The sequence below is a fragment of the Heterodontus francisci genome, unplaced genomic scaffold, assembly GCF_036365525.1.
Source record: "Heterodontus francisci isolate sHetFra1 unplaced genomic scaffold, sHetFra1.hap1 HAP1_SCAFFOLD_596, whole genome shotgun sequence".
NCBI lineage: Eukaryota > Metazoa > Chordata > Chondrichthyes > Heterodontiformes > Heterodontidae > Heterodontus > Heterodontus francisci.
Genome location: NW_027140726.1, coordinates 562162 through 582669, shown reverse-complemented (window position 1 = coordinate 582669; position 20508 = coordinate 562162). Strand labels below are relative to the sequence as shown.

General features: G+C 46.3%; 1 protein-coding gene across 1 annotated transcript in view; it reads left to right on the top strand.

Moving 5' to 3' along the window:
• The window catches only part of mapk15 (mitogen-activated protein kinase 15), a gene marked incomplete at its 5' end in the record, with an annotated part of 263793 nt that overhangs the window by 230860 nt on the left and 12425 nt on the right, over positions 1–20508 (top strand). Inside the window, 2 exon segments of the mRNA XM_068025957.1 lie at positions 8235–8383; positions 8541–8705. Coding sequence (XP_067882058.1) covers positions 8235–8383; positions 8541–8705 — 314 coding nt within the window.

Sequence of the window (20508 nt, the reverse complement as noted above, 5' to 3'; positions counted from 1 at the left end):
TACCTTTACATCTTTCCAAAATCTGTCTACATATCTGCTCCTCTACCTCCCGCTGGCTGTTGGGAGGCCTGTAGTAAACACCCAATATCGTGACTGCACCCTTCCTATTCCTGAGCTCTACCCATATTGCCTCGCTGCATGACCCCTCCGAGGTGTCCTCCCGCAGTTCAGCTGTGATAATCTCCTTAACCAGGAATGCAACTCCCCCACCCCTTTTACATCCCCCTCTATCCCGCCTGAAGCTTCTAAAGCCTGGAACATTTAGCTGCCAATCCTCCTTCCCTCAACCAAGTCTCTGTAATAGCAACAACATCATAGTTCCAAGTACTAATCCAAGCTCTAAGTTCATCTGCCTTACCTGTTATCTTTCTCGCATTGAAACAAATGCACTTCAGACCACCAGTCCCGCTGTGCTCAGCAACATCTCCCTGCCTCCTCTCAGTCTTACTGGCCTTATTTACTAATTCCCCCTCAGTCATTTCACCTGCTGTCCTACTGCTCTGGTTCCCACCCCACTGCCACACTAGTTTAAACCCTCCCGAGTGACGCTAGCAAATCTCAGCCAGGATATTAGTGCCCCTCCAGTTTAGTTGCAACCCATCCTTCTTGTACAGGTCCCATCTGTCCCTGAAGAGATTCCAATGGTCCAGATATCTGAAACCCTCCCTCCTACACCAGCTGTTCAGCCACGCGTTTAGCTGCACTATCTTCCTATTTCTAGCCTCACTGGCACGTGGCACAGGGAGTAATCCCGAGATTACAACCCTAGAGGTCCTGTCTTTTAACTTTCTACCTAACTCCCTAAACTCCTCCTGCAGGATCTCATCACTCTTCCTGCCTATGTCGTTGGTACAGATGTGTACCACAACCTCTGGCTGTTCACCCTCCCCCTTCAGAATGCTCCCTGTCCGTTCAGAGACATCTTTGACCCTGGTACCAGGGAGGCAACATACCATCCTGGAGTCTCTTTCACGTCCACAGAAGCGCCTATTTGTGCCCCTGACTATAGAGTCCCCTATAACTATTGCTCTTCTGCGCTTTGTCCCTCCCTGCTGAACAACAGTGCCAGCCGTGGTGCCACTGCTCTGGCTGCTGCTGTTTTCCCCTGATAGGCCATCCCCCCCAACAGTATCCAAAACGGTATACTTGTTAGAGAGGGGGATAGCCACAGGGGATTCCTGCACTGACTGCCTGCCCCTTCTAGCAGTCACCCATCTATCTGCCTGCACCTTGGGTGTAACCACGTCTCTAAAACTCCTGTCTATGACACTCTCTGCCACCTGCATGCTCCTAAGTGCATCCAGTTGCTGCTCCAACTGATCCATGCGGTCTGTGAGGAGCTGCAACTGGATACACTTCCTGCAGATGTAGTCGTCCGGAACGCTGGAAGCATCACGGACCTCCCACATCTCACAGGTGAAGCACTTTACCCCTCTAACTGACATTTCTAGCACTAATTAATAAATGAATTTATAATAAATGCTTATGAAATCCTTACTAAGTTAAGGTACAATTAACTATATCGTCCCTAGTGCCAGATTTCTGCTATAAATATTAAAAGCTAAATACAGTAATCTCCTCCCTCCGATTTAGTTACTCCACTACTTATTAGTTAATTAGGGTTAATTAGTTTATCTGTTCTTTATTTTTTCTCCTGCTCTTTTCTGTCTGTATTTACATTTACGTATCGTGTATGCATGCTAGCGTGGGCGCAGCTTGTATCCATAGGCGTTAACCAAATTAGAGTTTAAGTTTTAATAAATTTCACTTTTCTTCTTTAAACCTGAAAAACTTGGTGTGCTCATTTCTTTGCCATATAATTGGAAAGCGGTGAACAAGGATTCACCAAGGGGGAGCTCAAAACACAGTGTGTTTAAAAATTAAATCCTGCTACAATAAGACCAGGTGAAGGCTGAGGGGGAATCCTCGACACATTTCTCACCTGGTTGTAACAGAAATTTGGGTGCCGGCGTCTGGAATTTTATCCACAGACAAACGAGACAAATTGGAAGTGGGAAGCCAAATTGTTCCCAGTCTAAAAAGAGCAAGATTAATACAGATTTTCTTGTGGTTGTGTGTGATTGAATACTAACATGTCTGCAACTAAAACTAGTCGCTCTCCAAGCCAGCGTGAAGTAACTTGGGATAAGTTAGAAGCACTGTCTGGGGAGGAGTTGAGGAAAATGGCTGAGCAGTGTGGGAACACTGTATGTGGCAAGGTGAGGAAGTCTGAACTCCTCAGGGAGGCGGCCCACCATTTTTCCTTTGAATCTGAAGAAGCGGAAGCAGTGTTAGAAGCAGACCCAGACAGGGTATTGCTAGCAAAGATACAATTGGAACAGAGGAAACGTGAAGAAAATGAAAGGCAGGAGAGAGAAAGAGAAAGACAGGAGAATGAACGAGAGAGAGAGAGGAGAGAGAGAAAGAATATTCCAGAAAGAATGCGAAGAGCTAGCGTTGAAGCAGCTTGAGTTAACTAGGAGACGACAGAGTAACCCCAGTGAAAGCATGGCCAATATGGAGGAGCAGAATTCAGAGCTGAATACAAAATTGCTTAAGCTCGCTCAATTAGTTCCAAAATTCAATGAGTGAAATGTGGAAGTGTTTTTTGTGTCTTTTGAGAAACTGGCAAGGCAACTAAAATGGCCAGCTGAGACCTGGTCTCTTTTACTACAAAGCAAGCTAACTGGAAAAGCCCATGAGGTTTATTCCCTGTTGCCAGATGGGAGTTCATCAAATTATGAACTGACCAAAAATGCTATCCTTGGGGCATATGAATTCGTACCCGAAGCCTATCGCCAAAAGTTTAGAACCCTCAAAAAGCAAGCCAATCAAACTTATCTGGAGTTTAAAAGAAGTAAGCAGCTGGCTTTTGACCAGAGGCTGAGGGCTTTAAAAATACAGCTCAGCTATGAGACTCTCACAGAAGTAATCCTGTTAGAGGAATTTAAAAACACTCTCCCACTCTCAATAAAAACCCAAGTAGAGGAGCAGCGGGTTCAGGGAGCCCAGCAAGCGACCATTCTGGCCAATGAATTTGCTTTAATTTATAAGTTGTTTCCCAGGGGAGAACCTTTCTCAATCACCCTCACAAATCCGAAAAGGACAAAGGGTGGGAAGGTGATCTCCGCCCTGGCAGCCTGGGAGAGAAAGGAAAGCAGGAGACACAGGGGGCACTTCTCCGGCCAAAGCGTGAGCAAGCGTGAGACCTGGAGACCTGTGTGCTTCCATTGTAATAAAGCAGGGCATTTAAAAGCTGACTGCTGGAAATTAAAGGGGAAACCGCTAGAGTTAATCAGGGCACACCCGCTCAGTGAAGACGGGGACCTAATGCAAAGCACAGCAGAACAAGCTGTGGCTTTAACTGCAGTAAGTGTGCAACCCAGGAAGCTTACTACGGCCAGTACAGGAAAAGTTAATAGGATTCCTGAAGGTTATCAGGGTTTTGTTTCTGAAGGGAAAGTAACCCCATATCCCTCAAGTGGGGCAAGCAAGCCCATAGTAAAAAGGGACACAGGGGCCACTAGATCCCTTTTACTGGAAAAAGGCCTGACCTTTCCCGCAGAGAGTGCAGTGAACACCAGAATGGTGGTGAATGGTATTGGAGGGCAGTGTATACCTGTACCTGTACACCGGGTGCACCTGGAGTGCAATCTAGTTTCGGGACTGGTGACTGTAGGGATTGTCCCTAGTTTGCCTGTGGACGGAGTTGACCTGCTCCTAGGTAATGATCTGGCGACGGTGAAGGTGGTAGCACCTCCCCCACCACCACCCCCCCCCCCAGTGTAGTGAAAGAAAGACCGCAGATGGTCAGAGAGACAGGGCAGTGCCAGGAGACGGTCCCCTGTAGAGTCCCTGAATGTGTAGTGGATCAGGCTATGATCAAACCAGCTTCCCCAGAGGAGACTGCATTGGCACTGCAGGCAGATGACCATGAGGTCTGACTGTCTGAGACTTTCTTCGGAAAGTTAGGAGACCCAGGGAATTAATTAAATGGATTTTCCCTAGCTGAGGCTCAGTGAGCTGACCCAGTATTGTGAGAGTTAGCACAGGCTGCCCAGTCTGAAAGTGAATCAGAGGGAGTCCCTGATTGCTACTATTTAAAGAATGAGGTACTGATGAGGAAATGGAGTTCTCCTCACAGACCTGACAGCAAGGAGTGGACAGTAATTCACCAGTTAGTGGTGCCACAGAGGTACCGGAGAGAAATATTAAGAAGGGCCCATGAGACTACAGTGACTGTACATGCCGATATACGAAAGACCAGAGCCCGCATAAGACAGCAGTTTGACTGGCCAAAACTCCACAAAGATGTGGTGCAGTACTGCAGGAGTTGCCACATGTGCCAGGTTGAGGGGAAACCCCAACCTACAGGGAAATCTGCACCCCTCAAGTCCTGTATCGGTGTTAGGAGGACCCTCCAGCAGAGGGCTGGTGAACTGTAAGGGACCCCTGCTGAGAACAAAAGGGGACAGACAGGCATACATCTGGCAAAGGTTTGGAAAGAGAAGGGGAAAAAGTGACCTAGAGGGCAGGTTAAAGGAATCCCATCTGGTCAGCCAACCCCAAAAAACTTGAAAAGTTAGACCCCACATCCTCCTAAGTAAATGCAGACTCTAGAAGCACCCAACCAGAGTTCTAACAGCATTTACAGGAACCTTCAGAGACAAAGAGAGCCCTCTAGGGGGCACAGAAACCGTGCCTCACCTAGTCGAAGTGCCACAGAAGAGGCCAGTCAAGTCTGCACACATACCTGCAGGTAGGAGTGTTCCAGAGAACAAAGGAGAGATTAACAAAGACTGCTCCCGCACAGTCAGTGGAAAAGGGAACTACCCATCCCCTGAAGTCAAAAGTCTTTGCATGACTCAGAGTTCAGAACAGACCCGTCCACTCTTAACTCTCCTGGAAAAAAAATGACCTCAACAGGAACAAAACCCTCGGCAGTCATGGCAATGGGCAAACTGAAGAAAAGCTTCCCCAAAGAACCACATGGCTATTGGGATTAAAGCAGCATTGGCAGCCAGAAAAGATCATTTTAATGGGCTTTAAGATTGATGGATGAATGGAGATGAATGAGAGAAATGCATGGTTTTTATTTCCGTATCTTTTATTTCTCTCAAACCTTATAATGCAATGCACAGTTTTTTTTAAAATCGCATTTCATTTCCCTGGGTGTGGAAGTGTCATGCAGGCCCCCACCTAGTCATAGAGTTATACAGCACAGAAGCAGGCCCTTTGGCCCATCGTGTCCATGTCGGCCATCAAGCACCTATCCTAATCCCATTTTCCAGCACTTGGCCCGTAACCTTGTATGCTATGGCGTTTCAAGTGCTCACCTGACAAGAATGAGACACACATTTTGCCACATGAACATTAAAACTTAAAATTGCTGCTAGGAAGAAAAGAGGGCCAATTATAAGGAATTGCCAGGCCCGTGGCAGGAAAGACCTTCTTTGCGTAGTTACAGACGGTGTTGGAACAAAGGACCCAGTCCCTGCTTCTCCAATACACAGAAGACCTGGTCAGACCAGTTTAGTCACATGACTAACTCGCTGTTTGAATTTGAACTTGCCACAGAGTTTTAAAACTCAAAGCTCTTTGCTCCTGGACTGAGAACATCTCTCTCCTGTCTGCTCCCATCTCTTTCTCACTGAAGTAAAGATGCATTGAACACACATGAAACCCAAGAGAGAAAAGTCTCCACAGTGAACAAGGTTTAAGAACAATACTGGGCCCCAAGGAAAAGCAAGAATTACCTACAATAGGACTACAGTGAGTTCAAAGCACAGTAACAAGAAACTCTTCTGATATTGTCTCAAACCTCTCTATTTTTTCTCCTCTTTTCTGTCTCTATTTACATTTACGTATCACGTATGCATGCTAGCGTGGGCGCAGCTTGTATCCGCAGACGTTAACCGAATTAGAGTTTAAGTTTAATAAATTTCACTTTTCTTCTTTAAACCTAAGAAAACCTGGTGTGCTCATTTCTTTGCCTTATAATTGGAAAGCGGTGAACAAGGATTCACCAAGGGGGAGCTCAAAACACACTATGTTTAAAAATTAAATCCTGTTACAATAAGACCAGGTGAAGGCTGAGAGGGAACCCTAGACACCTTTCTCACCTGGTTATAACAAGAGCCATTGAGTACAAAAGCAGAGAGGTTATGCTGAACCTTTATAAAGCTCTGGTTAGGCCCCAACTGGAGTATTGCATCCAGCTTTAATCATCACACTTTAGGAAGGATGTGAGGGTCCTTGAGAGGGTGCAGAGGAGATTTACCAGAATGGTTCCAGGGATGATGGAACTTAGCTACAAGGTTAGGTTGGAGAAACTGTGGTTGTTCTCCTTAGAGCAAGGGAGATTTGATAGAGGTGTGGAAATTTCTGACAGGTTTAGATAGGGTAGACAAAGAAAAGCTGTTCCCACAAGGACTAGGGGACACAGATTGAAGGTTTTGGGAAAGAGATGCAGAGGGAATATGAGGAAGAACTTGCAGTGGGTGGTAATGACTTGGAACTCTCTGCCTTCAAGAGTTGTGAAACAGAGACAATGAGTTATTTCAAACGGAAATTGATGGGCATTTGAGGGAAAGAAACTTGCAGGTCTAAGGGGATAGAGCAGGGAATGGGACTGACTGGATTGCTTGAAGGACAGCCAGCATGGACTCAATGGGCCAAATGGCGGCCTTGTGTGCCATAATGACTCTCTGAGTCGAAGAAATTAGTTAAACATGATTTGCCATAAACAAATCCGTGCTGCCTTTCTTTAATTAGTCCACATTTGTCCAAGTGACTGTTGATTTTTGTCCCCGGAATATTGCTTCCAAAAGCTTTCTCATCACCAAAGTTAAACTGATTGGCCTGCAGTTTCTGGGTTTATCTTTACACCCTTTTTTGAACAAAGGTGTAATAATTGCAATTCTCCAGTCCTCTGACACCACCCCTGTATCTAAGGAGGATTGGAAGATTATGGCCAATGCCTCCGCAATTTCCACCCTTATTTCCCTCAGTATTCCCTGATGTATCTTATCTGGTCCAGGTGACTTATCAACCTTTAAGTGGAGACAGTCTTTCCAGCACTTCCTCGCTCAATTTTTAGTCCGACTACCTCCTCTTTCACTATGACTTTGAACAAAGAACAAAGAAAATTACAGCACAGGAACAGGCCCTTCGGCCCTCCAAGCCTACGCCGATCCAAATCCTCTATCTAAACCTGTCGCCTATTTTCTAAGGGTCTGTATCTCTTTACTTCCTGCCCATTCATGTATCTGTCTAGATGCATCTTAAAAGACGCTATCGTGCCCGCGTCTACCACCTCCGCTGGCAACGCGTTCCAGGCACCCACCACCCTCTGCGTAAAGAACTTTCCACGGATATCCCCCCCTAAACTTTTCCCCTTTCACTTTGAACTCGTGTCCCCTTGTAATTGAATCCCCCACTCTGGGAAAAAGCTTCTTGCTATCCACCCTGTCTATACCTCTCATGATTTTGTACACCTCAATCAGGTCCCCCCTCAACCTCCGTCTTTCTAATGAAAATAATCCTAATCTACTCAACCTCTCTTCATAGCTAGCGCCCTCCATACCATTGGCACATCTTCCTTAGTAAAGACAAATGCAAAGTAGTCGCTTAGTACCTCAGAAATGCCTCCTGGCTCCATGCATAAATTGCTATTTGGCCCCACTCCTCCTTTTACTACCCTTTTACTATTTGTATGCCTGTAAAAAAAACTTTTGGATTCCCTTTTGCATTGGCTGCCAGTCTCTTTGCTTCTCATCTTTTTTCACTTCCCCTTTATCCTGGTTCTCACTTGCATTATTAACCTGATATTTGTCAAATGTACTTATTTTCTGATTCATCTTACTTTCAATCTCGTTTGTCATCCGTGGAGCTCTGGCTTTGTTTGTCCTACCTTTCCCCCCTCGTGGGAATGTACCATCTCCTCTTTACAGGCAGCCCATTGTTCAATTACAATTTTGCCTGCCAATCCTTGATTCCAATTTACCAGGGCCAGATCCATTCTCACCCCATTGAAATTGGCTATCTCTCTCTCTGTCACACGCGCTCACTCTCTCTTGCACGCTCACTCTGTCACACTCTCTCGTTCGCTGTTGCATGCTTGCTTGCTTTTGCACTGCCATGTAGTCTCACTCGCTCCCTCAGTCTCGCCCACACGCTGCTTTGCTCTCCTGTGCTCATTCTTGCACGTTCACTCTCCGTTTCAATCTCTACAGATGATGTGATCAGGAAGAGACAGATCTACATTCCCAGTGCGTTCCATCACCACCGGGGATTCCCAGTAAACAGAGTGGATGAAGCTCAAGAAGCACAGGATCTTTTAAGTACCCAGCAGCAGAGTGTTGAGGCTCAGCAGACAACGACCGTGAGTATCTGTCCCCCCACTTCCTCCTCATCCTCCACTCTCCATTTCCTGCTTTGCTCCCCTTCTCCATGTGCCTACACTACCCTCTCTGTTCCCAATATAGTTAGCAGAGTTGGAGTTGAGGCCATTTACCTTGTATTCTGCTCTGCCATGCCAGGATCCACAGGCACTACGAAACCCAGAGACACATGACATCAAGTCAGCACCTGTCAGCAGGGCCCGTCTTGTTTCCCACCATCACCAGACCACCCTCAACAACATCCTGACCAGGAAGGAAACTGGACATCGAGGAATGGGAATGACCATCTCCTGTGCTCCGTTGGTGAGTATCGCAGGACATGAAAGCAGGCAATTGCAGGACAGGGTCAATTGTCTACCAATCCAAAACTGATCCCACTGCCCCACTCTCTCCCCATAGCCCTGTATCAATCCTCAAACTAATCCCACTGCCCCGCTCTCTCCCCATAGCCCTGTATCAATCCCCAAACTAATCCCAATGCCCCACTCTCTCCCCATAGCCCTGTATCAGTCCCCAAACTAATCCCACTGCCCCACTCTCTCCCCACATAGCCCTGTATCAATCCCAAATTAATCCCAATGCTCTGCTCTCTCCCCACATAGCCCTGTATCAATCCCAAATTAATCCCAATGCTCTGCTCTCTCCCCACATAGCCCTGTATCAATCCCCAAACTAATCCCACTGCCCCGCTCTCTCCCCGTAGCCCTGTATCAATCCCCAAACTAATCCCAATGCCCCACTCTCTCCCCATATAGCCCTGTATCAATCCCCAAACTAATCCCAATGCCCCACTCTCTCCCCACATAGCCCTGTATCAATCCTCAAACTAATCCCAATGCCCCACTCTCTCCACATAGCCCTGTATCAATCCCCAAACTAATCCCAATGCGACACTCTCTCCCCATAGTCCTGCATCAATCTCAAACTAATCCCACTGCCCCGCTCTCTCCCCACATAGCCCTGTATCAATTCCCAAACTAATCCCACTGCCCCACTCTCTCCCCATATAGCCCTGTATCAATCCCCAAACTAATCCCAATGCCCCACTCTCTCTCCACATAGCCCTGTATCAATCCTCAAACTAATCCCAATGCCCCACTCTCTCCACATAGCCCTGTATCAATCCCCAAACTAATCCCAATGCGACACTCTCTCCCCATAGCCCTGCATCAATCTCAAACTAATCCCACTGCCCCGCTCTCTCCCCACATAGCCCTGTATCAATTCCCAAACTAATCCCACTGCTCCCCTCTCTCCCCATAGCCTTGTATCAAACCCAAACTAACCCCACTGCCTCTCCCTAGCCCTGTATCTATCCCAACTAATCCCATTGCCTAACTCAACTGAGAGGCAATCTGGCGAAAGTAGACTGGATACAGCTATTGGAAGGAAAATCTGTGGCAAATCAGTGGGAGGCATTCAAAAGCGAGATTCTACAGGCACAGTGTAGGCATGTCCCCACAAAGATAAAGGGTGGTACTGCCAAATCTAAAGCCCCCTGGCTATCTGGAGGCTTACAGGCTGTGCTGAAGCAGAAAAAGAAAGCTTATGATGATCACAAAATTCTTAATACTTTAGAAAGCTTAGAGAAGTATAGAACGTGCAAAGACGAGAGTGGTCCTAAAGGAAGAGTGCTAAATTGGGGGAAGGCCAACTATACCAAAATTCGGCAGGAGCTGGGAAATGTAGATTGGGAGCAGCTGTTTGAAGGTAAATCCACATGTGATATGTGGGAGGCTTTTAAAGAGAGGTTGATTAGCGTGCAGGAGAGACATGTTCCTGTGAAAATGAGGGATAGAAATGGCAAGATTAGGGAACCATGGATGACAGGTGAAATTGTGAGACTAGCTAAGAGGAAAAAGGAAGCATACATAAGGTCTAGGCGGCTGATGAAAGACGAAGCTTTGAAAGAATATCGGGAATGTAGGACCAATCTGAAACGAGGAATTAAGAGGGCTAAAAGGGGTCATGAAATATCTTTAGCAAACAGGGTTAAGGAAAATCCCAAAGCCTTTTATTCATATATAAGGAGAAAGAGGGTAACTAGAGAAAGGATTGACCCACTAAAGGACAAAGGAGGAATGTTATGCTTGGACTCAGAGAAAATGGGTGAGATTCTAAACGAGTACTTTGCATCGGTATTCACCGAGGAGAGGGACATGACGGATGTTGAGGTTAGGAACAGATGTTTGATTACTCTAGGTCAAGTCGGCATAAGGAGGGAGGAAGTGTTGGGTATTCTAAAGGGCATTAAGGTGGACAAGTCCCCAGGTCCGGATGGGATCTATCCCAGGTTACTGAGGGAAGCGAGAGAGGAAATAGCTGGGGCCTTAACAGATATCTTTGCAGCATCCTTAAACACGGGTGAGGTCCCGGAGGACTGGAGAATTGCTAATGTTGTCCCCTTGTTTAAGAAGGGTAGCAGGGATAATCCAGGTAATTATAGACCGGTGAGCCTGACGTCAGTGGTAGGGAAGCTGCTGGAGAAGATACTGAGGGATAGGATCTATTCCCATTTGGAAGAAAATGGGCTCATCAGTGATAGGCAACATGGTTTTGTGCAGGGAAGGTCATGTCTTACCAACTTAATAGAATTCTTTGAGGAAGTGACAAAGTTGATTGATGAGGGAAGGGCTGTCGATGTCATATACATGGACTTCAGTAAGGCGTTTGATAAGGTTCCCCATGGCAGGCTGATGGAGAAAGTGAAGGCGCTTGGGGTCCAAGGTGTACTAGCTCGATGGATAAAGAACTGGCTGGGCAACAGGAGACAGAGAGTAGCAGTAGAAGGGAGTTTCTCAAAATGGAGACGTGTGACCAGTGGTGTTCCACAGGGATCCGTGCTGGGACCACTGTTGTTTGTGATATACATTAGTGATTTGGAGGAAAGTATAGGTGGACTGATTAGCAAGTTTGCAGACGACACTAAGATTGGTGGAGTAGCAGATAGTGAAGGGGACTGTCAGAGAATACAGCAGAATATAGATAGATTGGAGAGTTGGGCAGAGAAATGGCAGATGGAGTTCAATCAGGGCAAATGCGAGGTGATGCATTTTGGAAGATCCAATTCAAGAGTGAACTATACAGTAAATGGAAAAGTCCTGGGGAAAATTGATGTCCAGAGAGATTTGGGTGTTCAGGTCCACTGTTCCCTGAAGGTGGCAACACAGGTAAATAGAGTGGTCAAGAAGGCATACGGCATGCTTTCCTTCATCGGACGGGACATTGAGTACAAGAGTTGGCAGGTCATGTTACAGTTGTATAGGACTTTGGTTCGGCCACATTTGGAATACTGCGTACAGTTCTGGTCGCCACATTATCAAAAGGATGTGGATGCTTTGGAGAGGGTGCAGAGGAGGTTCACCAGGATGTTGCCTGGTATGGAGGGTGCTAGCTATGAAGAGAGGTTGAGTAGATTAGGATTATTTTCATTAGAAAGACGGAGGTTGAGGGGGGACCTGATTGAGGTGTACAAAATCATGAGAGGTATAGACAGGGTGGATAGCAAGAGGCTTTTTCCCAGAGTGGGGGTTTCAATTACTAGAGGACACGAGTTCAAAGTGAAAGGGGAAAAGTTTAGGGGGGATATGCGTGGAAAGTTCTTTACGCAGAGGGTGGTGGGCACCTGGAACGCATTGCCAGCGGAGGTGGTAGATGCGGGCACGATGGCGTCTTTTAAGATGTATCTAGACAGATACATGAATGGGCAGGAAGAAAAGAGATACAGAACCTTAGAAAATAGGCGACATGTTTAGAGAGAGGATCTGGATCGGCGCAGGCTTGGAGGGCCGAAGGGCCTGTTCCTGTGCTGTAATTATCTTTGTTCTTTGTTCTTTGTGCAGGGGTGAAGTAAAATAGGAAATTAGAAAAGCAAAGAGAGGACATGAAAAATTATTGGCAGGTAAAATCAAGGAAAACCCAAAGATGTTTTATCAGTACATTAGGAGCAAGAGGATAACTAAGGAAAGGGTAGGGCCTATCAAGATGTACAACGGAACTTGCACGTGGATGCAGATGATGTGGACAGGGTTCTTGATGAGTTTTTTGCCTCTGTCTTCACCAAGGAGAGGGATGATGCAGACATTGTAGTAAAGGAGGAGTGTGAAATATTAGATCCAATAAGCATAATGAGAGAGGAATTACTAGAGGGTCTGACATCCTTGAAAGTGGATAAATCACCAGGGCCGGATGGATTGTATCCCAGGTTGTTAAAGGAAGCCAGGGAGGAAATAGTGGATGCTCTGAGGATCATCTTCAAATCCTCACTGGATATGGGCGAGGTACCAGAGGATTGGAGGTCTACGAAAGTTATACCATTGTTTAAAAAGGGTGCGAGGGATAGGCCAAATAGTTATAGGCTGGTCAGTCTGACCTCGGTGGTGGGTAAATTATTAGAATCTATTCTGAGGGGCAGGATAAACTGTCACTTAGAAAGGCAAGGATTAATCAGGGATAGTCAGCATGGATTTGTTAAGGGAAGGTCGTGTCTTACTAACTTAATTGAATTTTTTGAGGAAGTAACAGGGAGGATTGTTGAGGGTAGTGCAGTGGATGTGGTCTACATGGATTTTAGTAAGGCATTTGACAAGGTCCCACATGACAGACTGGTCAGTAAAATGAAAGTCCTTGGGATACAGGGGAATGTGCAGATGGGTTTCAAAATTGGCTCAGGGACAGGAAACAAAGGGTAATGGGCGACAGGTGTTTTTGTGAATGGAAAGCTGTTTCCAGTGGTGTTCTACAGGGCTCAGTGTTGGATCCCTTGCTGTTGGCGGTATATATTAATGATTTAGACTTAAATGTGGGAGGCATGATTGGGAAATGTGCTGATGACACAAAAATTGGCCGTTTAGTTGACAGTGAAGAGGATAGCTGTAGACTCCAGAATGATATCAATGGTTTGGTTGAGTGGGCAGAAAAGTGGCAAATGGAATTCAATCCAGAGAAGGGTGAGGTAATGCACTTGGGGAGGGCAGATAAAGCGAGGGAATACACAATAAACAGGAGGATATTGAGAGGGATAGAAGAAGTGAGAGACCTTGGAGTGCATGTCCACAGGTCCCTAAAGGTGGCAGGACAGGTAGATAGAGTGGGGAAGAAGGCACATGGAATGCTTTCCTTTATTGGCCGAGGTATAGAATACAAAAGCAGGGATGTAATGCTGGAACTGTATAAAACACTGGTTAGGCCACAGCTGGAGTATTGTGTACAGTTCTGGTCACCACACAGAGGAGATTTACAAGAATGTTGCCAGGGCTTGAAAGTTGCAGATATGAGGAAAGATTGGATCAGCTAGGGTTGTTTTCTTAGAACAGAGGAGGCTGAGGGGTGATTTAATTGAGGTGTACAAAATTATGAGGGGCCTAGATAGAATAGACAAGAAGGACCTGTTTCCCCGAGCAGAGAGGTCAATTACGAGGGAGCACAGATTTAAGGTGATGGGTAGAAGGATTAGAGGGGACATGAGGAAAAACTTTTTCACCCAGAGGGTGGTGGGTGTCTGGAATTCACTGCCAGGAATGATGGAGGCAGAAACCCTCAATTCATTTAAAAGGTACCTGGACATGCACCTGAAGTGCTGTAACCGGCAAGGCTACGGACCAGTTGCTGGAAGATGGGATTAGATAGGGCAGCTAGTTTTTTTTTTCAGCCAGCACGGACACGATGGGCTGAATGGCCTCCTTCGGTGCTGCAATTTTTCAATGGTTCCATTGGTCTACTTTCTCCCACTAGCCCAGTATCTATCCCAAACTAATCCTACTGCTGCGCTCTCTCCCCATATTAAAATTCTAAAATGAAAGTTCAGGACTATGGGGAGAGAACAGGGTAGTGTGGTTAAAATTCTATCATATTATAGCCACTCTTTCCTGAAGGCTTCTTTACAACAAGATTATTAGTTAGCCCTTTTTCATTGTACAATACTCGATCTAAAATAGCCTGTTCCCTAGTTGGTTCCTCAACGTGCTGCTCTAGAAAACCACCTCGCATACATTCTAAGAATTCGTCCTCCATAACATTAGTACGAATTAGATTTACCCAGTATATACGTAGATTGAATTCCCCCATGATTACTGTATTACCCTTGTTACACCACCTCTAATTTCCAGATTTATATTGTAATTTACATTACCACTGCTGTTTGGCCTATAAACAACTCCCACCAATGTTTTCTGCCCCTTGCTGTTTCTTAGTTCCGTCTATCAAAATTCTGTAGACTCTGGAATGGTTCCTGCAGATTGGAAAGTGGTAATTGTAACCCCACTATTTAAGAAGAGTGGAAGAGAGAAAACGGAGAACTACAGACCTGTTAGTCTCGTATCACTCGTAGGGAAAATGCTACAATCTATAATAAATGATCTATAATAAATAACAGGACTCTTAGAAAATAATGGCAGGATTGGGCAGAGGCAATATGGATTTCTATAAAGAAAATCATGTTTAACAAACCTATTGGAGTTTTTGAGGATGTAACTAACAGAATAGATGATGGAGAACCAGTGGATGTGGTATATTTAGATTTTCAGAAAGCTTTTGATAAGGTCCCACACAAGCGGTTAGTAAACAGAATTAGAGCGCATGGGATTAGGGGGAATATACTGGCATGGATTGAGAATTGGTTAATGGACAGAAAACAGAGAGTTGGAATAAATGGGTCCTTTTCAGATTGGTAGGCTGTGACTAGTGGGGTAGTGATCAGTGCTTGGGCCCCAGCTATTCACAATCTATATTAATGATTTGGATGTGGGGATTAAATGTAATATTTCCAAGTTTGCAGATGACACAAAACGAGGTTGAGTTGTGAGGAGGATGCAAAGCCACTTCAAGGGAATTTGGAGAGGCTGAGCAAGTGGGTAAAAATTTGGCAGATGGAATACAATTTGGAGAAATGTGAGGTTGTCCACTTTGGTTGGAAAAACAGAAATACAGAGCATTTCTTAAATGGTGAGAGGCTGGGAAATGTTGAATTTCAAAGGGACTTGGGTGTCCTTGTTCATGTAATATGCTGGTACAACAAGCAATTAAGAAGGCAAATGATATGTTGGCTTTATTACAAGAGAATTTGAATATAGGAATAAAGATGTCTTAGTGCAATTATAGAGAGCCTTGGTGAGTATTGTGTGCAGTTTTGGTCTCCTTACCTAAGGAAAGATATACTTGCAATAGAAGGAGTGCAACAAAGGTTCATCAAACTAATTCCTGGGATGAGAGGATCGTCCTGTGAGGAAAGATTAAACAGACTGGGCCTTTATTCTCTGGAGTTTAGAAGAATGAAAAGTGATCTCATTCAAGCATACAACATTCTTACAGGGCTGGTCAGGGTAGATGCAGGAAGGATGTTTCCAGGGTAGTCCAGAACCAGGTACACAGTCTCAGAATAAGGGGCAGCCCATTTCAGACTGAGTTGACGGGGAATTCTTCACTCAGCGGGTGGTTAATCTTTGGAATTCTCTGCCCTAGAGGGCTTTGGAGGCTCAGTCGTTGAATATGTTCAGGACTGAGATCGATAGATTTTTATTTAGAGATACAGCACTGAAACAGGCCCACCGAGACTGTGCCCACCAACAACCACCCATTTATACGAATCCTACATTAATCCCATATTCCTACCACATCCCCACAATTCTCCAACCACCAACCTACACGAGGGGCAATTTATAATGGCCAATTTACCTATCAACCTGCAAGTCTTTGGCTGTGGGAGGAAACTGGAGCACCCAGCGAAAACCCACGCGGTCACAGGGAGAACTTGCAAACTCCGAACAGGCAGCACCCAGAACTGAACCCAGGTCGCTGTGAGGCTGCAGTGCTAACCACTGCGCCGCCCGTATTAAAAACATCAAGGGATACGGGGATAGTGCAGGAAAATGGTGTTGAAGTTGAAGATCAGTCAGGATCTCATTGAATGCTGAGGCGGGGTCGAAGGGCTGAATGGCCTACTCCTGCTCCTATTTCGTATGTTCTTATAGACTTATGTTCTGACATTTATGCCCTTATGTATCAATCCCAAACTAATCCCACTGCCCCACTCTCTCCCCATAGCCCTGTATCAATCCCAAACTAATCCTACTGCCCTGCTCTCTCCCCATAGCCCTGTATCAATCCCAAACTAATCCTACTGCCCCGCTCTCTCCCCATAGCCCTGTATCAATCCCAAACTAATCCCACTGCCCCACTCTCTCCCCATAGCCCTGTATCAATCCCAAACTAATCCCACTGCCCCACTCTCTCCCCATAGCCCTGTATCAATCCCAAACTAATCCTACTGCCCCGCTCTCTCCCCATAGTCCTGTATCAATCTCAAACTAATCCCACTGCCCCACTCTCTCCCCATAGCCCTGTATCAATCCCAAACTAATCCCAATGCCCCAATCTCTCCCCATAGCCCTGTATCAATCCCAAACTAATCCCACTGCCCCACTGTCTCCTCATGGCCCTGTATCAATCCCCAAACTAATCCCACTGCCCCGCTCTCTCCCCATAGCCCTGTATTAATCCCAAACTAATCTCACTGCCCCGCTCTCTCCTCATGGCCCTCTATCAATCCCCAAACTAATCCCACTGCCCCACTCTCTCCCCATAGCCCTGTATCAATCCCAAACTAATCTCACTGCCCCGCGCTCTCCCCATAGCCCTGTATCAATCCCAAACTAATCTCACTGCCCCGCTCTCTCCTCATGGCCCTGTATCAATCCCCAAACTAATCCCACTGCCCCACTCTCTCCCCATAGCCCTGTATCAATCCCAAACTAATCTCACTGCCCCGCGCTCTCCCCATAGCCCTGTATCAATCCCAAACTAATCTCACTGCCCCGCGCTCTCCCCATAGCCCTGTATCAATCCCAAACTAATCTCACTGCCCCACTCTCTCCCCATAGCCCTGTATCAATCCCCAAACTAATCCCACTGCCCCACTCTCTCCCCATAGCCCTGTATCAATCCCCAAACTAATCCCACTGCCCCGCTCTCTCCTCATTGCTCTTATCAATCCCAAACTAATCGCACTACCCGCTCTCTCCCCATAGCCCTGTATCAATCCCCAAACTAATCCCACTGCCCCGCTCTCTCCCCATAGCCCTGTATTAATCCCCAAACTAATCCCAATGCCCCAATCTCTCCCCATAGCCCTGTATCAATTCCAAACTAATCCCACTGCCCCGCTCTCTCCCCATAGCCCTGTATCAATCCCAAACTAATCCCACTGCCCCGCTCTCTCCCCATAGCCCTGTATCAATCCCAAACTAATCCCAATGCCCCAATCTCTCCCCATAGCCCTGTATCAATTCCAAACTAATCCCACTGCCCCGCTCTCTCCCCATAGCCCTGTATTAATCCCCAAACTAATCCCAATGCCCCAATCTCTCCCCATAGCCCTGTATCAATCCCAAACTAATCCCACTGCCCCACTCTCTCCCCATAGCCCTGTATCAATCCCAAACTAATCCCACTGCCCCACTCTCTCCCCATAGCCCTGTATCAATCCCAAACTAATCCTACTGCCCCGCTCTCTCCCCATAGTCCTGTATCAATCTCAAACTAATCCCACTGCCCCACTCTCTCCCCATAGCCCTTTATCAATCCCAAACTAATCCCACTGCCCCACTCTCTCCCCAACGCCCTGTATCAATCCCCAAACTAATCCCACTGTCCCGCTCTATCCCCATAGCCCTGTATCAATCCCAAAGTAATCCCACTGCCCCACTCTCTCCCCATAGCCCGGTATCAATCCCAAACTAATCCCAATGCCCCAATCTCTCCCCATAGCCCTGTATCAATCCCAAACTAATCCCACTGCCCCACTGTCTCCTCATGGCCCTGTATCAATCCCCAAACTAATCCCACTGTCCCGCTCTATCCCCATAGCCCTGTATCAATCCCAAAGTAATCCCACTGCCCCACTCTCTCCCCATAGCCCTGTATCAATCCCAAACTAATCCCAATGCCCCAATTTCTCCCCATAGCCCTGTATCAATCCCAAACTAATCTCACTGACCCGCTCTCTCCTCATGGCCCTGTATCAATCCCAAACTAATCCCAATGCCCCAATCTCTCCCCATAGCCCTGTATCAATCCCAAACTAATCCTACTGCCCCACTCTCTCCCCTTCATCATGTGGTTGACTCTTAAAATGCCCTCTGAAATGGCCTAGCAAGCCACTCAGTTCAAGGGCAAATTAGGATGGGCAATAAATGCTGGCTTAGCCGGCGTCGCCCGCAACCAGTGAAAGAATATTTTTTAAAATCCCAAACTAATCTCACTGCCCCGCTCTCTCCCCATATCCCTATATCAAACCCAAACTAATTCTGTACTTCAGAGGGAACAGTCCCAGTGTCTCCAGTCCCTCCTCATAACTTTCCTATCCCTGACATCACCCTGGTGAATCTACACTGTCTGCTCTCTGTGGATTTAATATTCTTTAAAGAATGGATCTAAGTCTCTAACTTTTGCTGATGGATATCGATGAATCTGTGTTTTAACTGCATTCAGAGAACAATGTTAAAAGACTTCCTACCACAGGTTTATGAGGTTTGCTGAAGTTGCTTAGGGTCCTTAATAACTGTCTAATAATTAGACAAGCCAAAACATTTAAATCATTCCACACAACATCAAAAAAAGAAATGAAAGCACTGGAGACAGCAAAGGTTACAGACAGCAACAACATCCGGGTTTTGTCGGTGAAGGCCTCTGTTCCAGAACTAGCCGGCTTCCTAGCAAGCTGTTCCAGTACACTACAAGTTTAGTTTTAGTTTAGAGATACAGCACTGAAACAGGCCCTTCGGCCCACCGAGTCTGTGCCAACCATCAACCACCCATTTATACTAATCCTACACTAATTCCATATTCTTACCACATCCCAACCTGTCCCTATATTTCCCTACCACCTACCTATACTAGTGGCAATTTGTAATGGCCAATTTACCTATCAACCTGCAAGTCTTTGGCATGTAGAAGGAAACCGGAGCACCCGGAGGAAACCCATGCAGACACAGGGAGAGCTTGCAAACTCCACACAGGCAGTACCCAGAATTGAACCCAGGTCGCTGGAGCTGTGAGGCTGCGGTGCTAACCACTGCGCCACTGTGCCGCCCCTAACACTAACATCTACCCATCATTGTGGAAAATTGGCCAGGTATGTACTGTCCACAAAAGCAGGGCAAATTCAATCTGGCCAATTACCACCCCATCCGTCTATTCTTGAATATCAGCAAAATAATGGAAGGAGTCATCAAGCACTTGCTCAACAATAACCCACTCACTGACGCTCAGTTTGGATCCCGTCAAGGCTACTCAGCTCCTGACCTCATTACAGCCTTGGTCCAAATGTGGACAAAAGAACTGAATTCAAGAGGTGAGTTGAGAATGACTGTCCTTGACATCAAGGCAGCATTTGACCGAGTATGGCATCAAGGAGCCCTAGCAAAACTGAGGTCAATGAGAATCAGGGGGAAAACCCTCTGCTGGTTGGATTCATACCAAGCGCAAAGGAAGATGGTTGTGGTTGTTGGACGTCAATCATCTCAGCTCCAGGACATCACTGCAGGAGTTCCTCAGGGTAGTGTCCTAGGCCCAACCATCTTCAGCTGCTTCATCAATGACCTTCCCTCCATCATAAGGTCAGAAGTGGGGATGTTCGCTGATGATTGCACAATGTTCAGCACCATTCGCAGCTCCTCAGATACTGAAGCAGTCCGTGCCCACATTTAGCAAGACCTGGACAACATTCAGCTTGGGCTGCTAAGTGGCAAGTAAGATAGGTTAAGTGAGTGGGCAAAGATCTGGTAAATGGAGTACAATGTAGGAAAATGTAAAATTATCCATTTGGCAGGAAGAATAAAAAATGCATATTATCGAAATGGTGAGAGATTGCAGAGCTCTGAGATGCAGAGGGATCTGGGTGACCTCGTACATGAATCACAAAAGGTTAGTATGCAGGTAGAGCAAGTAATTAGGAAAGCTGATAGAATGTAATCGTTTATTGCGAGGGGAACTGAATACAAAAGTAGGGAGGTTATGCTTCAGTTATACAGGGTATTGGTGAGACAACATCTGGGGTACTGTGGACAGGACTGGTCTCATTTAAGGAAGGATATAAATGAGTTGGAAGCAG